The 19007-nt window shown below is 44.7% G+C and overlaps 1 protein-coding gene across 1 annotated transcript in view; it reads left to right on the forward strand.

Annotated features, from left to right (window-relative positions):
* The window catches only part of cacna1aa (calcium channel, voltage-dependent, P/Q type, alpha 1A subunit, a), a 478641-nt gene that overhangs the window by 283487 nt on the left and 176147 nt on the right, over positions 1 to 19007 (forward strand). Inside the window, 3 exon segments of the mRNA XM_073069345.1 lie at positions 15119 to 15488; positions 15490 to 15645; positions 15647 to 15984. Coding sequence (XP_072925446.1) covers positions 15119 to 15488; positions 15490 to 15645; positions 15647 to 15984 — 864 coding nt within the window.

Here is a 19007-nt window from a genome sequence, read left to right on the forward strand (position 1 = left end):
CACTTCTTGGTGATAATTGGATGACGTTATCCAGTCCTCTTCCCAAGTCTATACCCAGTATTGTCTGCTGGGTACCAGGTGGCACAGTGCCAAAATGAGTACCATTGTATAGCGGGAACATTGCCTGTATGATTCGCTGTGGGGTGAGGCTCTGGCCCTCTTAATCTGATGAGGGGTGAAATCAGGACCCTTCATCTCAGTGTAGGGTGTATCATCAATATTTCCCAGAAGCAGGTCAGCTCTCTGGCACCTAGAAGTGAAATGGGAGAATGGGAGGAATTGAACTTGTGACCTATCCTTTCAGCCCAGGGATGGGAACACATTGCTGGTTCAAATCTGTCTCTTCATCTGATGGGGATGTCCTATGTAAAGTGAGCTCTACTGCAATGCAGAACATATTGGAAAGTAAATGAAGATTGCAACGTATCTAGAAGTAATAAAATCACTAATTTGGCATCCATTCCTAGGCTGAGTTTGGTTAATAGGGGAGGAGAGGTCGAGTCAGATTACATGAGGTGTCTCTCCCATTGTTAGAAGGCCACTTGATTTGTATCAAAGTAGCATTAAGGGGTTGAAATTCCTCCTTGGTAGACAAGCTGAACTTGTGTGGAACTGGATTTCAGAAGCAAATGCAAATTCCAGCCATTTGTATGTGGTGGATTAGCACGCCAAACAAGGATACATTCCTGACCCTTGGTTTCTTTCTACTTAAAGAGTCCTCTTTCCTTCCAGAATCAAATCACAGTGACCATTTCAGCTACAACTTAGTGCTCACATCCTCACCTCTGATTCAGAAGGTTCTAGACCAGTCTGAGAGCCACACTGAGAGAGTGCAGTAGTGTTGTAGGGACTGACTCTCAGATAAGATGTTAAAGCAATGCTCTCTTAGCTGGGCGTAAAACATCCCATTGTGTTAGTTTGTGGGGACAGTTCTCCCTGGCATCTTGGCCAGTATTCACCCTCAACAACATCATGATTTAGCCATTATTTTTCGTGGGAGTATGCTGAGTCTAAATTAGCTAGTACACGAAAGGGACCAAACTTGAAAAGGACTGCAAAACACCTTAGGATATGTTAAAAGGTGTTGTAGAAATGTAATGGTGACTTTTAATCATGGTGCCTTTGGAGTGATGCCAACAAAGTATTTGTCCTAATTGGAAGCCAAGATCATTCCCTTCTGCCGTTCCACACCACCAGCCCCAGCACTACCACCACAGGTTCTCCCTGCCTGCTGAAATGGAAGGAGGGATCCTGAAACTGGACACTAACTCCACAGTAACGGTTGGGGTGAAGAGAAAGACTTGCATTTCAGGAGCGACTCTCGGGATATCCCAGAGTGCTTTACAGCAGGTGCCAGTTGTAACTGAAATGCAGACACAAGATTCTGCAGATGCAGGAGAAATTGAGCAATTGGCTTGGCAAGTTGGGCAGCATCTATGGAGGGAAAAGAGCAGTTGACATTAAGGGTCTCAGCTGTAATGTTGACTGCTGATTTCCCTCGATAGATGCTGCCTGACTTACCGAGTTACTGCAGAATTCGTGTGTGTTGTAAGGGAAACACGGCAGCTAGTTTTAACTCAGTCAGCTCCAGTGCCATAATGGCCAGATAATTTATAAAAGGCTGAATATTTACCCCAGGTACTTCTGACCTGCTCTTCTTAAAACAGGGTGGGTCGGATCTTTTACATCCAGATACCACACCTTGGCTTAACATCTCAAGTAAAGGTGCCATTTCCGAGAAAGCAGCCATCTCTCAGCACTCAACCTAGATCTTTGTGTGTAAAGGACTTCAACCTATAACCTCCTGCCTCTCAAACACCAATTGCCACAGCTGGATCCATGGAGAAAGCTGGCCACTCTTAGCTCAGCCAAAACTTTTTATTGTGAGATCAGTCTCGTTGCCTTTTTGTGAGAGGTCGAAGAGGCCACCTTCCACAGAATCTCTCCAATGAGGATTTATTTCTATTGTCAAAAAAAACTTCTAAGAATCCTGAAAACTGAAGCTGTGAGATAAGATGTAAAGTTAAAATTCAACCCAAATCTGAATCGAACACGGCCAATCTGAACCCGGATGAAGCTTCAAACTTGTAATTTTCAGTCCAGATGATCATAGATATTACTGTAACTATAATGATCCAAAAGAACCTATTGACTAGTGACATTCCAATCTTTCAATTTCCTTGAACAGTTGTTCATTTGTTGTACAAAGTATTGGAGATTGTCTGGGTAGGCTATCCAACCATATTGAGGAAATGATTGGGCATCATTTATAACCAAAATGCTGGAGAAGCAACATCTATGGAGAGGAATAAAGAGACCCTTCATTAGCACAAACGTGAGCTGCTGAGTTCCTTCAGCATTTTCTGTGCGTTACTCTGGATCAGCAGAATCTCTTGTATTCACAAACCCAAAGCTGAATGTATGCTAAACCAACCCAGGCATAAACATATGGTACGCAATGTAGTCTCAAACCAACCCACCCAAGCCCGAATGTCTGATGCACAATGCAAACTCCAGCCGAGCTAAACCAGACACGGATTCAGATCCCATTGTGACAGCAAAGATTAGTGCTTCATTTTTCTTGCATGCCCCCTGCCACTCAGATGCATCCAGTTTTAATCTTATCCACTTGATCAGAACAGGCATACGTGCTCGGGGGCATCACGATAGCGTAGCGGTTAGTGGCACGATTACACCTTGGGGCATTCTGGAGTTTTGGAGTTCAACTCCGGGGCCGTCGTACATTCGTACGTTCTCCCCGTGACCGTGTGGGTTTCCTCCGGGTGCCCCGGTTTCCTCCCACAGCCCAAAGACATAAAGTTTAGTAGGTTAATCGGTCATTGTAAATTGTTCTGTGATTAGGCTGGGGTGAAAGTGGGCTGCTGGACAGAATAGCTTGTTGGGCAAGAAGGGCCTGTTCTGCCCTGTATCTCTAACCACATGTTACTAAATGTGAATTTAAATACAGGAACATCTTTCTTTAACATAAATCATGTTTTATATTTCTTAACGTAAAATAATCATTCCTCATGCAGCAGTCTCTTCTTTCTGAGTGAATATTTCTCTGGTGATTTACTGACCAAAGCTCCGACGTTTTTAAAGATCTGTGCATTGTCCTGTGGGATACATATGCCCGCAATCCTGGTGCAGGAGTGGGCAATTCAGCCCATTGAGATCACACTGGTTTTCCGAAAGGAAAATTAACTATTGATGCTGTCTTGCTCTTACACCACATTCCTTCAACTTAACTCCTTCTGGAATTTATCTCACTTCAATTTTGAAGACGCCTGTTGAATCTGCTTCCACAGTCTCAGGTGTTGCATTGCAAATTCCACCTGTCTGGTGCTTAAAAACAAAATGGGTTACCTCCTTGTCATTATCCAACTGCTTTGAATCCAGCCAAGAACATTTCATTTGTTGTTAATGGTGAGAGAGAACATGGGGGGCGAGCAGGATCATTGACAGATCACTTGCTGGAAAATGAGACCCATTGAAGTATCAAGGTCTCTGACACTGTGAAATATGGTGCAGTTCTGCCTTAGCGAGCAGTTTTAAGTTCTCCTAATAAGCAGTTCACGTTAAATGTCAACGTGGGCAGAGACACCCATATCCTGAGAATGAAAAGAGTTAGAAGTGTACTTAGGGCAGGGGGAAGAAAGACTGGTTCAAGCATTACAATGAAGAGCACAGAGGATATCCCTATCCTGGCTCATGTGGTGCCCGTGGGGTATTTGTGCGTCCAGAGCCACAAAGGTGCTCAGTGTTTGGAGAGCTTGGTGTGGCGCAGAGGGAAAGGTAGCATCAAGTGTCAGATTGAATAGATCCGCCACTTTCCAATAAGCAGTAAAGGCCATCTGATCCCTCCAGGATAATCTTCCACATAAAATCAGTGGTGATACTCTGCCCTGGTAGGATTGGTGGAAATGGGTTGTTGATGGGCTGCCAAGGACTCGATGGGTGAAGCACCTGTTTCTATGCTGTGGTTCTCTGTGACTTTATAGAATGTCATGACCAGAGGAGGCAAAGGGTTGATGAAGGTTTCACCAATAGGGTCAGAGTCAGGTGTTGTCAGGATTCAGCTGAGTTTCAGACAGATGCCAGGCAGAGAGAATAGACTTAGTTTTGGGTTAAGTATTATTCCACCTTAGCCACTGGTGGCTTAAGACAAACTGCCACAATCCCATGGGAGATCAGTTTGGCCTAAATTAATAAACACAAGAGATTCTGAAGATGCTGGAAATCCAGAGCATCACAGAGAAAATACTGGAGGATCTCAGCAGGTCAGGCAGCATCTACAGAAAAAGAGTAAACAGTCGATGTTTACCTTCATCAAGCCTGGAAATGAATGCAGAATAAGAAGGTGGGGGTGAGGGGGAGAAGGAGAGCTAGAAAGTGATGGGTGAAGCGAGGTGGGTGGAAAAGATAAAGGGTTAGAGAAGAAGAAATCTGATAGGAGAGGAGAGTGGACCGCAGGAGAAAGGGGAGAAGAGGGGGACCCAGGGGGAGATGATAGGCAGGTATGGAGAAGAGGTAAGAGGCTACAGTGCGGAATAGAAGAAGAGAGAGGGGGAGGGAAAATTTTTTCACTGGAAGGAGAAATCGATATTCATACACATTCCTTAAATACAGTCACTGTAACGTTGCAAATAAACATTTTGTAATGGGCACTTTCACACTGTAATTAAGAGAATTCTATTTGCTAAGTCAATGTCATCAATACTAAACCTACAATTAAACTGTTTAAAACAAGAAGATATTTTGAAATATTATCACAGATTATGTGTTAATGATGACTTTACTGCAATGGCTTGGTGTCCATTAATTTCTCTCATTAAAGTTTATCGAATTTCAACCCCCCCCCCCCCCCCCCATTATGGCCACTCCTCAGATTTCTGCTTAGTGAACAAATAAAATAGACCATTTGGCCCATCTAATTTCTGGAAGCATAGAGGTTTTATCGGACAAGGAATGGCATTCTGTTCATTGTGCCTGTGCAATCCTTTATAATTGTGATCCCAGGAATATTGATCCAAAGTGGTTGCAGAGACTTTTGCTTCAACATTTGCAGAATGCCCTGGGACAGGTTAACACATGGCATGGAGAGTGGCCGATTCTAGTAGACCATAAGATATGTGAACAGAATTAAGCCATTTGGCCATCAAGTCTGTTTTGCCATTCCATTATGGCTAATTTATTATCCCTCTCAACCCCATTTTCCTGCCTTCTCCCCATTACCCTTACTAATCGTGAACCTATCAACCTCTGCTTTAATGACTTGACCTCCACAGCCGTCTATGGCAATGAATTCCACAGATTCACCGCCCTCTGGCTAAAAAAAAAATTCCTCTCATCTCTGTTCCAAAGGGACATCTTGTATTCTGAGGCTGTGCCCTCTTTTCCTAGACTACCCCACTTTAGGAAACATCTCCACGTCTAGTCTATCTTGACCTTTCAAAATTTGATAGGTTTCGATGAGATTCCGCCCCCCCCATTCGTCTAAATTCCCTAAGCACAGGCCCGGAGCCATCAAACAGTCCTGATACATTAACCCTTTCATTCTGAGGATCATTCTTGTGAACCTCCTATGGACCTCTCTCCAATGCCAGCACATCCTTTCTTAGATCAGGGTCAAAAAATGCTCACGATACTCCCAAGTATGGTCTGGCCAATGCCTTATAAAGCCTCAGCTAACCACATTAAGTGTCTTTAGATGAGGTGAAGAGACTTGGGGTGCACGTGGTCTTGGTTTGTCGCTGCTGAGGCAACACTGTCCTCAAGTTGTAGAGGGAAGCTGAGAGATGATCTGCTTACTGCTCTTCGCTACAGGTGATTTACCTGAGCCCGGTGTGGGTGAGGCAGTGGAAGGCTCCTCAGAATGTTGCAGTACTTTGAGAATGTGTAGATTCAGGCAACCACTGTGGCAAAATAGATGTGCAGGAATCTCAAAAACTAAAAATTCATTTGAACCCTGATACCAGCAGAAGAATCCTTTACGCCATTGCCAAGTTATTTCTACGGTAACACAGTGGCCAGTGTTTAATCTATCATTTATCAGTGAAATATTATATCAGGTGTTGTCGCATGAACAAAGTCACTGGAGAAATGTATGATATAAATAGTCTCTTTATTCAACACAATGACACACAGCAGGCATCTTGTTGAGACCCTTTTGGAGAAAGAGGTCTGCTGGACCCAACATTACATGATATTTTATATGCTAAATATCAGAGGACAATTCTATATTTGCAATGCATCTGCAATACTTTCCTTCGATTTAGGTGTAACTTTTACACCTGCTTCTTCGCACCCACTCTTACAGGCACAAATAAATTTTAAATTAGCATTCCAATTAACTGAAAGTTCACAACTTTTAAGAGCCCATTGCCCAGAGCTCCATTTTAAATTTAATCTACAGACTATATTCAGATCTGAAGGTTGGTGGCTGAAGGTAGTTGCTGAAGTTATTTGCTATATGTCCTAACCCCAAAGAAAACACCCTAACATCAGATCTTAATATTACCCTTCTAAATCCTCATTTTGGAGATTGGGAACAGTTGAAGGTGCAGGGGGACAGAGACACATCCTCAGCCAGCAACAGAAGTCCTCTTCATTCCACTTTCAGAATTTCATTCCTTCAGAAGTCCAATTGTTGCCAAATCAATGCCTTTAGAAGTGGCAAACAATAAATTCCTAACCAGGTAGGGTGTTAGTGGAGGATGAAATTCAAACATGGGCTGAAATTCTGGTGCTGATAGTGTGTGACCCAGTGCCAAGGGTCACACTACTTGGATACAATTCTGGAGACTGCTGTTGCCTATGGAATGCCGTCCGAATGAAGCTACAGGATGGAAGGACTGGGAGATGTGCTGGCCCTTTGTATCTTGTGATACTGCTGCCTTTGGGCCAAGCCAGCTCTGAACCACTGTTCCTTGCCCTTCACTGCATGACTTTGTTTCCAGGCTGCAGGCATTCAGAACATAATGTTGTGTACCAATTTACTGGTTAATGTTTGTGACTTTTTTTTAATTGTATGTTTTTTATATGACAATGTTTATGGATAAACCTGACTTTCCTGGCTTGGCTGCATGGCAGCTTCCGTCCAAGTGGCCTCCTGGTTGAGAGGGAGCCTCAAATTTAGATCCCTGTTTCAGAAATGCCAGGCTGGCATTCAGTTTTGTGACATGATATTGAACGGTTAGAGTATTGGATTTTTTTTTTAAAAGAATATGTTTTGCTACACAGAAAGGCCAAGAGCCTGGGGCCTTTTGTTTTCGATCTTGATTCTTTGCTCTTTTGAGATCAAGGACAACATTAATTACCTCAGACTGTTGCTAAAATGTTAACACTTCAACTAATCTTGATTTATTTTCCCCTCTGTGTCCTAAACCCTGTGCCTCCAGCGAAGATATTTATCTTTGATCGTAATGCAATACGGAAGTGGCTGCACTTTGATCCTTCCTTCTAAGATGTTGTGCTGTTGATCCAAGTCAAAAATGGAGCACAGTGCATGGTTGCTACTGTGTTTCACACGCAGTGCTAGCACATGTTTACCTCTGATCAGGTGTCCACCGGTCAGTGGTCCATTGTGACCACTTGGGACAGAGCTGGTGGACCTTTCTATAATGGTTTTCTGTTCCAGTGCCTGAGTGAGGGTAAGAAGTGAAACAATTTTCTAAGTTGTGGGATGGTGGCGGGTAGTCTATCATTTCATATAAAATACAGAGAGAGCCCTGAACGATTTTGTTTAGAACTTGGGTTTAGGAGTCTTGGGTCATTTGATGAGGACCTTTTGTCCTTTCTTTGATTGTGGAGTTTTCTGGGACTTCTGTTGTTTATAGCTACCAACCCCACTGGGTGACCCACTTCCTTCTCTACCATTTATTCATTCTCAAGATGTATGGAAGGTTGGCAAGACCATTGTTTGTTGGACGTATATGATTGCCCTTGAAGAGATGGTGCTGAGCCGCCACCCTATACCACTGCTGTTGTTTGTGGTGACGGTGGTCCCACATTGCCCTAAGGTTTAAACCCAGCAATGAGGAAGGACGAGTAATTTATCTCCAACAATGCCAGCAGAAGCTGGTGACCCCGTGTCCATTTAGGCAGTACGGTTTGTGCGTTTTGGAGGAAGGTGCTGAGATGAACTGTTGCAATGCATTTTACAGATGGTGCACAGTGCAGCCATGCTGTCTCAGCGGTGGAAGGAATGTTTAAGGTGGGTGGATGGGGCACAAATCAAACCGGCTCTTCTGTCCTGGATGGTGTTGGAGCTGCACTCATCCAGAGAGAGTATGTCATCTTAACCCTGACGTGCAGAGATAGAAGTTCCTTGGGAAGTCAGGAGGTGGGTCACTCGCTGCAGGATAAGGGAAACTGCCCACAGAATTCAAACACGGAGACAGCACACAATAATACTAAGCAGTGTTAATGAATTCGCTTTAGTGCCATCAATCGTGCATCACGTGATTGGCTCTCCTTGAAACATTGGTTCTAAAACATGAACATTATCCTACTCTGTGCAGAATCCAATACTCAAACCTTGAAGGCAATTTGATATTATTTAATTTGATTTTTTTTCCCAAGTGAGATGGTTGATTTTTATCTGAAGTTAAATTAGCCGAAGATTTGAAAACCCAGTGGAACCAGGACAGTCACGAATCAGCAAATGCCGGAATGTGTGCACTTCATGTGTTTGGTAACAGAGAGCATTCTTCTGAACTCTGACACTTTCTCCACATGTCTGGACAGTACAGAGAGGGTAAGAGCCCCTTCCCCTAGGACCTCAGTGTTCAACAGTGATGTCTGCACTCAAATGTAAGTATCCATGTAGTGCAGGTTAGAAACAAAACCAAAAGACTAGAGCTTCCTCTCGGAACATCCATAAAACCTGTGGCAAAAGTTAACACCCTGTGTACTGTGGAATAATTTTGTGTGTTTGTAATATGATACATGGCAGTGCTGAGATGCAACAAATTCTATCAAATCTGGTCTATAATTGCCACTTGCTGTTTATAAAAAAATATGAAAATGGTTACAAACCAACATTTAAACAGTTATAAGTTAAAGATCTGTCTTATATTACTACAGGAATATCACCAATATTTATGCAGCAATTTTGATTAAATGCCTTTTGCAAATATAGTTGTTTAGTAATAAAGCAAATGGAATGTAAATCACACAACTTAGAAGTGGACAATTGCAGTTGGTTTTGCCAGAGGGCAGATGTTAAGTCTGGAAGAGCTGGGCACAGATTGTACTGATTTATTTGGAGCAGTGAGATATATACACATACCCAAGAGATCCTGTGGATGCTGGAAATCCAAAGTAATGCACACAAAATGTTGGAGAAACTTAGCAGGTCAGGCAGCACCAATGCACCTTCACTCTATTCACAACAAGCAACATTTCGAGGTGGCCAACCATTTTAATTCCAATCCCCGTTCTCATTCAGTCATGTCAATCCGTGGCCTCCTCTGTTGCCAAGATGAAGCCACTTACAAGTTGGAGGAGCAACGCCTTATATTCCATCTGGGTAAACTCCAACCCGACAGCATGAACGTTGATTTTTTTAACTTCCGCTAACTTCTCCCCATCCCCTTCTTCCATTCCCCATTCTGTCTCTTCTCTTCCTCTCACCTCCCTCTGGTGCCCATCCTCCTTCCCCTTCTCACATGCTCCTCTCTCCTCTCCTATCAGATTCCTTCTTCTTCAGCTCTTTCCCTTTTCCACCTATCACCTCTCAGCTTCCAAAGACAGAGTATATATATATATATATATAATCTCAAGGGTAGAAGCACATTAACAAATCAAGATCAATGTTATCCTCCACCCACCCACTTCACCACCTGGAGTGAGAGAACATCACTTTTACTGAGATGGATGACTTTAACATTTTCAAAATAAGTTCATTAAAAAAAAAATGACTTGCATTTCTCCAGCTCCTTTCAATTCAATTTAAGTTTAATGGTCATTCAACTATACATAAATACTCATGAGTACCAGCCAGACTAAAGTGCGCTACTGCGGAGTCAAGGTGCAAAGCACAATACCAGCAGTCACACACACACACAGCACAAAGCACACACAAGATAGTAAACCACTCAATAAAAGGGACCGAAACTCATGTCATCGAACACTGTGGGGGGGGGTGAGGGCAGCATAGCACTGACTGCACGCCACATCACCCCCTCCCCCGGTGGAGAACGCCCGGCCAACCCCTGTCCCCAGTGACCTTGCAGCTTGAGGCCTGTTCCTTACACATACAAGATTACAAACGCATTTAGAATATCCGTAAAATACACAATGAAGAATACACTGGTGCGTGTATATAATCCCGAAATCAAAAGCCCGTCGAAATCTTAATAGAGCCCGTGTCCCGCTGAGCGAACCCTGAGAGAGGCAGCACTGACTGCACCATGAAACACTGCCCCCTCTCCCCCTCCCAGTGGAGTGCACATCCCCTTCTGAACATCCTGATGCAAATGAGCATTTTTAAAGTTTGTTGTTGATGTAATGTGGAGAGCAAAGCAGCTAATGTGAGTACAGCAAGTTCCCACAAAAAGAAGATAAATTGTTTTTAAAGCTGGAGTTGAGAGAGATATTTTGGGCCCAGGCCTTCAGAGGCTGAAGTCCAGTCCTTCGATGGGACCTTTTGCATTTACATGGTAGATTAGAAAGAATTTTGATTTAAGGGTTTTCTACCACTGGCCAAAGACATACCAGGTAGGCTAGTTGGTCATTGTAAATTGTCCCATGTTTTAGGTTCGGGTTAAATCCAGGTTTTCGGCTTGCTGGGGGATGTGACACGAAAGGCCAGTAGGGCCTATTGCATGATGTATTGCAAATTGAATGAATGAATGAATCAATCAATCGCTTGGTGCATTTTTGAGAGTGATCTGCAGCCATCCCTTCAAACACTGATGATATCCACAGCTGATCCACGTTTTGTGCATTGCTCCAGATTCCAGCATCTGCAGTCTCTTGTGTCTCCACTGGAGATTAAGTCTCTGGTAACAAATGCTCCTGGTGTTCGGGCCTGGGTTACAAAGTGGTGACCATCCGGAGATACTGTGCAATAATCTCGGCACAGATTAAATGTCCAGGTACTCTCACGGCAGATTCAATTCATTAAATATAGTTAGAATAAAAGTAAGCTTGAACCTATTGTAAAAATAAACCTATCTGGTTAACTAAAGTTATGGGGGGGGGGGGGGGGTCTGTCCTTAGTACCCTGTCTAATCTTTATGACCCCAGTTTGGTTGACCTCAAATTACCCTCCAAAAGAGCTCTAATGGCAGTTCTGTTCAAGAGCAGTTAGGCACTAAAAGTTGGCCTAAAAGCCCCCATCCTTTGAAAACATTAACTAACGACATTATATCTCCAAAACTGGAATCAGAGCCAATGGTTACCTAAAGTGGCCAATATTCTCACTGTCCTGCTCTAGAAGACCTTCCATGATGGGAGTACCAATGTAACTAGGGTGAGGCAGTTCTATCACAGTGCCTGTGCCACAGTTAAGCTGTTACCCTGGAGATGACACTGAGGATCAGAGGCGTAGATAGAGTGAACTGTCAGTGTCTTTTCCCCGGGGCAGAAATGGCCGATATTGGGGCAGCATGGTAGCGTAGTGATTAACACAACGTGTTACAGTGCAGGCGACCCAGGTAAAAATCCTGCTCCTGTCAGTAAGGAGATTTATGTTTTCCCCGTGAGTGTGTGGATTTCCTCCGAGTGCTCTGGTTTCCTTCCACATTCCAAACAACGTACAGGTTGGTGTGTTAATTGGTGATTGTAAATCGTCCGGTGATTAGGCTAGAGTTAAATAGGGGTTGCTGGGGCGGAGCATCTCGAAGGCCGGAAGGTCCTATTCTGTTCTGTACCTTAATAAGTAAATAAATAATTTTAAGGTGATTGGAGGAAAGAATAGGGGGGTGGGATGTAAAGGTACTTTTTTCACAGTGGTAAGGGCCAGGAGTTCACTGTAGAGGCAGATACATTCAGACATTTAAGATGCTCTTGGATGAAAGAAAAATGGGAGGGGGGTTGCTACTTGGGAGGAAAGTGTTAGATTGATTTTGGAGTAGGTTCAAAGGTTGCTTCAACATCTGGGACCGAATGGTCTGTTCGGTTCTGTTCTACCTTCCCCGGTGGCAACTTAGGCCAATGACATCAAGGTGAACCGAGGAAGGTATCCAAAACTATCCTTCGACTAATGGTGAGAATGATCAGTTCCCTGCTGATGGAAACTGAGAAGCACCTCTTCATGAAGGTAAAAGGTAGAAAATCAAAGGAGAGTTCATGGGCATGTGAGGGAGGTTCAGTAGCAGGGCACAGGGAAGTGAGGAAAGGAGGAGTGGGAGCCGGCGTAGATCACTGCGTATGGCACGTCTTCTGTCATAATAAGTAACTAAGATTGAAAACAAAAGAAACTACACCAAATTATAATGTAAAATAACTGCTCAGCATGTCATTTCTGTGAAGCTCTGCTCCTGCAGCAGGTAATCTCCTGTTAAAATTTTCTGTAGCTCATTTCCTGCCAACCATTCTAGTGCAGACAGGTATCCCTAGTGCTGTCAACACACAGAAATGCTCTAAGCTGCTGCCTTCAACAATGAACTTTGGTGGATTGTAATTAATGTTTTTCTGTGTTTGGGCTATTTTTCTGTCTTAAACATTAATTTGTTTCAGTCTTTGTGCTATGTTTTAAAAATTGCATTGGCCATTGCTTTCATTCGTTGCTTTTCATGATTTGCATTTTGATTTTTTTGGCCAGTTGACTTTGCAGGTGGGAATGGGGGTAATATCTCTGGATAATGATGGAGCCAATAAGCCTTCAAAACAAGAATGGTTTTGCAATTGTTCACACTCCCTGTCCCTGTTCCCCTTCTGCTGCCCAGAACAGTGTGAGGAGGGGACTTGTGTTATCATGATTGGTCTGGAGACAAATCCGAATCCCAGAGCGGCAACTGGACATTGTTAAAAATGGTTGGTTAAATAAACCAGACGATTGTTGTTAAAACCCATCTGTTTCAAAAATATCTTTCAGAGAAGGAAATTTTACCCGGTTTGACTAACGTGTGAGATGAGACCCACAACAGCCCCCTGCAATGGCCTGGAGATCAACTGAGAGGTTGAGTGGTCTGCCTGCTTCTTGTAAAGCAAATACCTGACCCACGAGGTCCAGAGTTTCTGATGGGTTGAGCCTGACTGAGGTTGAGTAACTGGTCTCTTAGAACGTTCTGACATGGTCTTACTATATGTCAGAGCGTGAGCTATGTGGCAAGAAGGTTCACCCTATCTTACTCCTAAAACAACACAAATCATGGGACAGAGCTAAAAGAGAACAATTGCAACTGTTGTTACCCATTTCCTACCTGACAAAGCAGCTCACACTGAACTTTGTGCATTTAACTAATTGCATGCTGCATGGAATGCACTGGATTTTATTTGCGTTGGGTAAGTAGATCTACACGAAGCCTGCCAACAGCTGCCACTGCATTGTTGAGTACCTGTACTTCTCCTCTTCACTGTTTTGTGCTCTGTGTGTGCTCTTTCCGTTTGAAAATCAGATCATGGCAAATGTATTTGTGAATGTCTTACAGCGATACATTCTGTTCGCTGCTGTGATAATCATTGGTCCTTTCAGAAAAGCTTTGCTCGTTGGGGAATCTGGGAAGAAGGGGTTAGAGTTGGAAAAACAGGTGGGCCTTTTCAGAATGAAATTTGAAAAGTCTTCCACATGCCAAGTCTGGCAGAAGCTCAGAACATCCTTCCGGAAGTGAAAGTCACTGCCCAAATAATAACTAATTTTAAAACTAACATCAGTGGATTTTTGTTCTCTCTTAAATTCCAATAATCTGGCACCTTCAGTACTTTGATGGTGCTGATTTCCCAGCGTTTTGGATATTACTCCCATTTGATCTACCACACATTTCCAATTCACTTTTTAAGTCTTACACAGTCATATAATCAAAATCCAGTGAACCTGGTGAGTTTAATCTGAGAGCAAGAAATGGGGCCCTGGTGAGTTTAAAAGGCGTGTGAGAAACAGCACCCAGTGATCAAAAGCTGAGCCACTGGGATTTTTGAACAATTGAATAGCAAATTATTGAAATTAGGAGACATGGGGTTAAATCACAGACACCCATAATGCTGTTGGATAGTGAGGCAGGCTTGCCAGTCTGCTGACCTCTGCCTGTTCATAGGTTTCAATATTGTCCTCACCTTTTCCCCTACCTGCACGCCTCCCCCCCCCCCCCCCCACAAATTCTAGTCTTTTAGAATTTTCCTTTTCTTCGTTTAATAGGACAGGCCATTCAGCCCTTTGAGCATGCTACAACGTGAAATAAAGTCGTAACTAACCATGTGCTTAATTGATTTACCTACCTTGTTGTCAGATCTTTTGATATTCAACAATCTGTTAATCTTAGCCAGAATATACTCAGCAACTGAGTCTCCAAAGACACAGGGATAGATAATTTACAACATTCACAATCCAACAAAGAAATTCCTTCTCATCTTAATCCTACTTTTCTAGGCCTCAGTACCTGACTGTCCGATTATAAGATACAGCAGCAAAATCAGGCCATTCATCCAATCCCGTCTGCTCGCCATTCATTCATGGTCAATTTCTTTTCAATTCCGTTCCCCAACCTTCTTCCTGTAACTCTTAACCCCTTTATAGATCAAGAACCTATCGATTGCAAGTTTGATACACCCTCCATGGTAACGAATTCATGTGAGAAAGTGTAAGATTTTCAGGGTATTTTGCAGGGCGGTTAGCTGAATTCTCTGTTAATTTCTGTAAGTCCCTTGATGCACGGTGGCAGGCTGCAAGTAAGGGAATCTATCTAGTAACTTCAGGATCATTGACAGTAACTTCAGGACTTGCACATTAAACCACAAGCATGGAAATCCCAATGCCAATGTCACTTTCACCGAGTAGCGGTGGTGAACATTTGTCATACCCATTGCCATTACAGCTAGAAGGTCCAGGGAAAAGTTGGCCACTGGGTCTGAGTCCTGTAACTTCATAGTCTTATTTGTAATATTGCTATGGGCAGGGAGGTTTTGTTAACTCTGTGGGCAGACAACCTGATAATATCCAGTTTCCTTTCAGGAAGGAGCAGCAGAAGAACCAGAAACATGGGAAGACGGTATGGGAGCAGCGGATGAGCGAGATGAGGAAGCAGAATTTGCTGACCAGCCGGGAGGCCATTTACAACGAGCTGGACCCTGACGAGAGGTGGAAGATGGCCTACTCCATGAATATCCGCCGGGACATGAAGACCCACATGGACCGGCCACTGGTGGTGGATCCTCAGGAGAACAGAAACAACAACACGAACAAAACCAGGCCTTCAGAGCCCACTGTGGACCAGCGCAGCAGTCATCAGAGAGCAGAGGAGTTCCTGAGAAAGCAGGCACGCTACCACGACCCCAACAAGGACAGGACTCTTGAGAGGGAGGTGGGAATGGTGGGAGCAGGGTGAGAGGATCAGGAGGTATCGTAGCAACAGTAAAGAAGGGGAGCAGAACCGAGACGGAGTGCCAAGGGATGTGGAGTACCGGCCGAGAGAGCAGGAGGGGAACCAGGAGAGGAACGTGAGGGATGGGGACTGTGAACGGAGCCAGGCCAACGAGCCCCACGCACAGGCGGCACCAGCACAGGCCAGGGGGGAGCAAGGAAGGGAGAAGCAGCTCGTCGAGGGCTGAGGGCGACCGGGAGCGGCGCCACAGGGCGCACCGGCGCGGTGTGGAGGCCCACGATGCCGGCGGGATGGAGGACGGTGTCAAAGGCGAGAGGCGCACAAAGCATAGGGACGGCACCCGTGGCAGCAGGGAGGGCAAAGACGGCGAGCATACAGAAGGCGTGGAGAGGCGCCGGCGTAACCGGCACGCTCAATCCACATATGACAACGACGGCAAGAAAGAGAGGGAGGACAAAGACCCAGCGTCAAAGGAGAGGAGGCACCGGCGGAAAAAGTACGTGACATTTTAAAGTGATTGCATCTCAAAATGGAAAACGGAGTATGGGTCAGAAAGTCGTTTGGCTAACTCATTAGTGTCTGTTTCTGACACTGGGTTCACTGTTACTGTTACATTGTACGTTAGATCAAAGGACCAGAGATAAACCCCTGACCACACCAACCAACACACTAACAAACATAAACATTTGAGATTTGAGCTCCTTAAGCCTGCACTATACCACCCCCGTGCACTGTACGATCCTGGTGTCTGCACTACACCCACCCCAGTGTCTGCACTATACCACCCCTGTGTGCTGTACCATCCTGGTGTCTGCACTATACCATCCCGAAGCATTAGAGATTGTGGAAGCTGTGGAACCAAATTGCAGAATGAAAGGTTCCAGAAGCTGCAAAATAAACAGTTGTTCAAATAGTTAAATTTAATATTAGAGAATGTATACAGTACACAACCTGAAATTCTTACTCTTCACAGACATCCATAACCAAGAAACCCCATAGAATGAATGATAGGAACTTCAAAGCCCCCAAATCCCATCTCTCTCTCTCCCCCCCTCCCTCTCACTCCCTCTCTTTCTCCCTCTCTCTCCTCTCTTTCTCCCTCTCTCTCCCTCTCTCCCTCTTTCTCCCTCTCTCCCCCTCTCTCTCCCTCTCTCCCCCTCTCTCTCCCTCTCTCTCTCCCTCTCTCTCCCTCTTTCTCCCCCCTCTCTCCCTCTCCCTCCCCCTCCCCTCTCCCTCCCCCTCCCCTCTCCCTCCCCCTCCCCTCTCCCTCTCTCTTTCCCTCCCCCCTCTCTCTTTCCCTCCCTCTCCCTCCCCCTCTCTCTCTCTTCCTCCCCTCTACCCCAGCACCCTTTTCCATGTTCTGGCAGCCCCCTCATCCCTTTTCTTCCTCTTCCCCACCCTCATGACTTGCTCATTACTTTCTTCCTTTGTTCCAAGGTTTGCTGTCCCCGCCTGTGAGATTCCTTTGTCAATTCTTCAGGCTTTTATCTCTTCCACCTAGTGTCTCCTAGTTTTTGACATCATTCCCTTCCATCACCCTCCCCCTCCCTCCTAGCTGCCCCCTCTCACCTGGTCTCACCTAGCATCTGCCAGCTTGTGCACCTTCCCCTCCCTCTATATTTTTATTCTACTTCTGCCCCTTGGTCTGAAACATAAGCTGTTTACTTCCTTCACTGATGCTATCTGACTTGCTGAGTTCTTGAGTGTGTTGCAACCCACGCAAAAGGCTGAAAGAACTCTGAGAGAAATGGTCAGCTGACATTTTGGTTTGAGATCCTTCATCTTCACTCCATGGATTACTCTCCGCAGATATTGTCTGATCCACTCAGTTTCCCTGGCACTTTGTGTCTTGCTCCTGATTCCAGCATCTGCAGCTTCTTGTGTCTCCAGAGTGTAAATGATTGATGTTTGTCAGTCAGACCTGGTGTCTATTTTGTCTATCAGTCCAACCCCTGTCAATCAAACCCGTCAGTCAAACCTGGTGTCCATTTTGTCAATCAAACCCCTATCAGTCAAACCTGGTGTCTATTTTGTCTATCAGCCCAACCCTGTCAGTCAGACTGGTGTCTATTTTGTCTATCAGCCCAACCCCTGTCAGTCAGACCTGATGTCTATTTTGTCCATCAGTCAAACCCCTGTCAGTCAGACCTGGTGTCTATTTTGTCCATCAGTCAAACCCCTGTCAGTCAGACCTAGTGTCTACATTGCTGTCAGTGACCCAGACTGAATTTAAGTGAAAATATCCTCAATTCACTGCAGTTTTCTGTTTGGAGGTATTACCTTGCTTTGAGAAGAGGTCACGCCATTCATGTACTTCTTAAATAGATTTTGTTTTCTGCGGAAACTTCCTTTGTTTGCTAAACAACAGAAGCTGTGGGCAGAGACCTCTGGAATGTAGTGGGGATCAGTGGGAGGCCAGAATGGCCTGAGGTGAGAGGGAGTGTGACCCCTATCAAGCCTCAGTGTCGGGGCAGCACAGTAGCGCAATGTCTAGCACGATGCTTTACAGCAACACACACAAAATGCTGGAGGAACTCAGCAGGCCAGGCAGCATCTATGGAAAAAAGTACAGTCAGCATTCCGGGCAACCTTGCAGTCAGCGGTGTGAGCTCTGTTTGTCCCTTTAACTAAAGATGGAGGCCCAAGAGCCGGCCGATGCTGGAATTCTGAGGCAGAACTGAGCTGCCTGACCCGCTGCGCTTGTCCAGCAGCTTGGATTGAGCCCCTTATAAGGACAATGGTTTCAGGGAATGACTTTTTATCACCACTGAAAGTTGGGGGACTTTTACATCATACAAAAAAAGTGCTAGAGAGAACAAAATTCCCACTGACCAAAGACATACTGGGTGGTTTCATTGGGCATTGTAAATTGTCCCGTGATGACGATTGGCTTTTTCAGGATTGTCGAGGGTTGCTGAGACAGTGTGGATCAAAGGGTCAGAAGGCCCTACTCCATGTTTTATTGCCAAATAGATAAATAAATAAATAAAACAGATTTACACTTCTGTTGAATGTCGGGAAACAGGAATAATCCTGGAAAGGAGTGTGTGGAACGAGCTGCCTGAGCAAGTGGTGATGCCATTTCAATTTCTATGTTTAAGAGAAGTTTGGTTGGTACATGGATGGGAGAGATGGACGGCTATGGGCCAAAGGGCCTGTTTCTGTGCTGTAGCTTTCTGTGACTCTGTGTCTCATTTCTTGGGCAGCTGGGTAGTGTAGCGGTTAGCATAATGCTAGCAACGTGGGTTGAACCCTGCTGCTGTCTGTACGTTCTCCCCATGACTGCAGGGGTTTCCTCCAGGTACTCCCAATTACCTCTCACATTTCAAAGGCGTACCGGTTAGTAAGTTAATTGCTCATGTGGGTGTAAATGGACAGTGTAGCCTTGTTGGGCCTGATACTGTGCTGTATCTCTAAATAAAGACATGCAGGAGCGTGTGCTAAATTGCTAATTTATTTATTTAACCCATTTTTCAGCAGCACAGCACCATCTTTATTTGGAATTGTGAGAATGAATTT

Source organism: Hemitrygon akajei, chromosome 16, assembly GCF_048418815.1.
Source record: "Hemitrygon akajei chromosome 16, sHemAka1.3, whole genome shotgun sequence".
Classification (NCBI taxonomy): Eukaryota; Metazoa; Chordata; class Chondrichthyes; order Myliobatiformes; family Dasyatidae; genus Hemitrygon; species Hemitrygon akajei.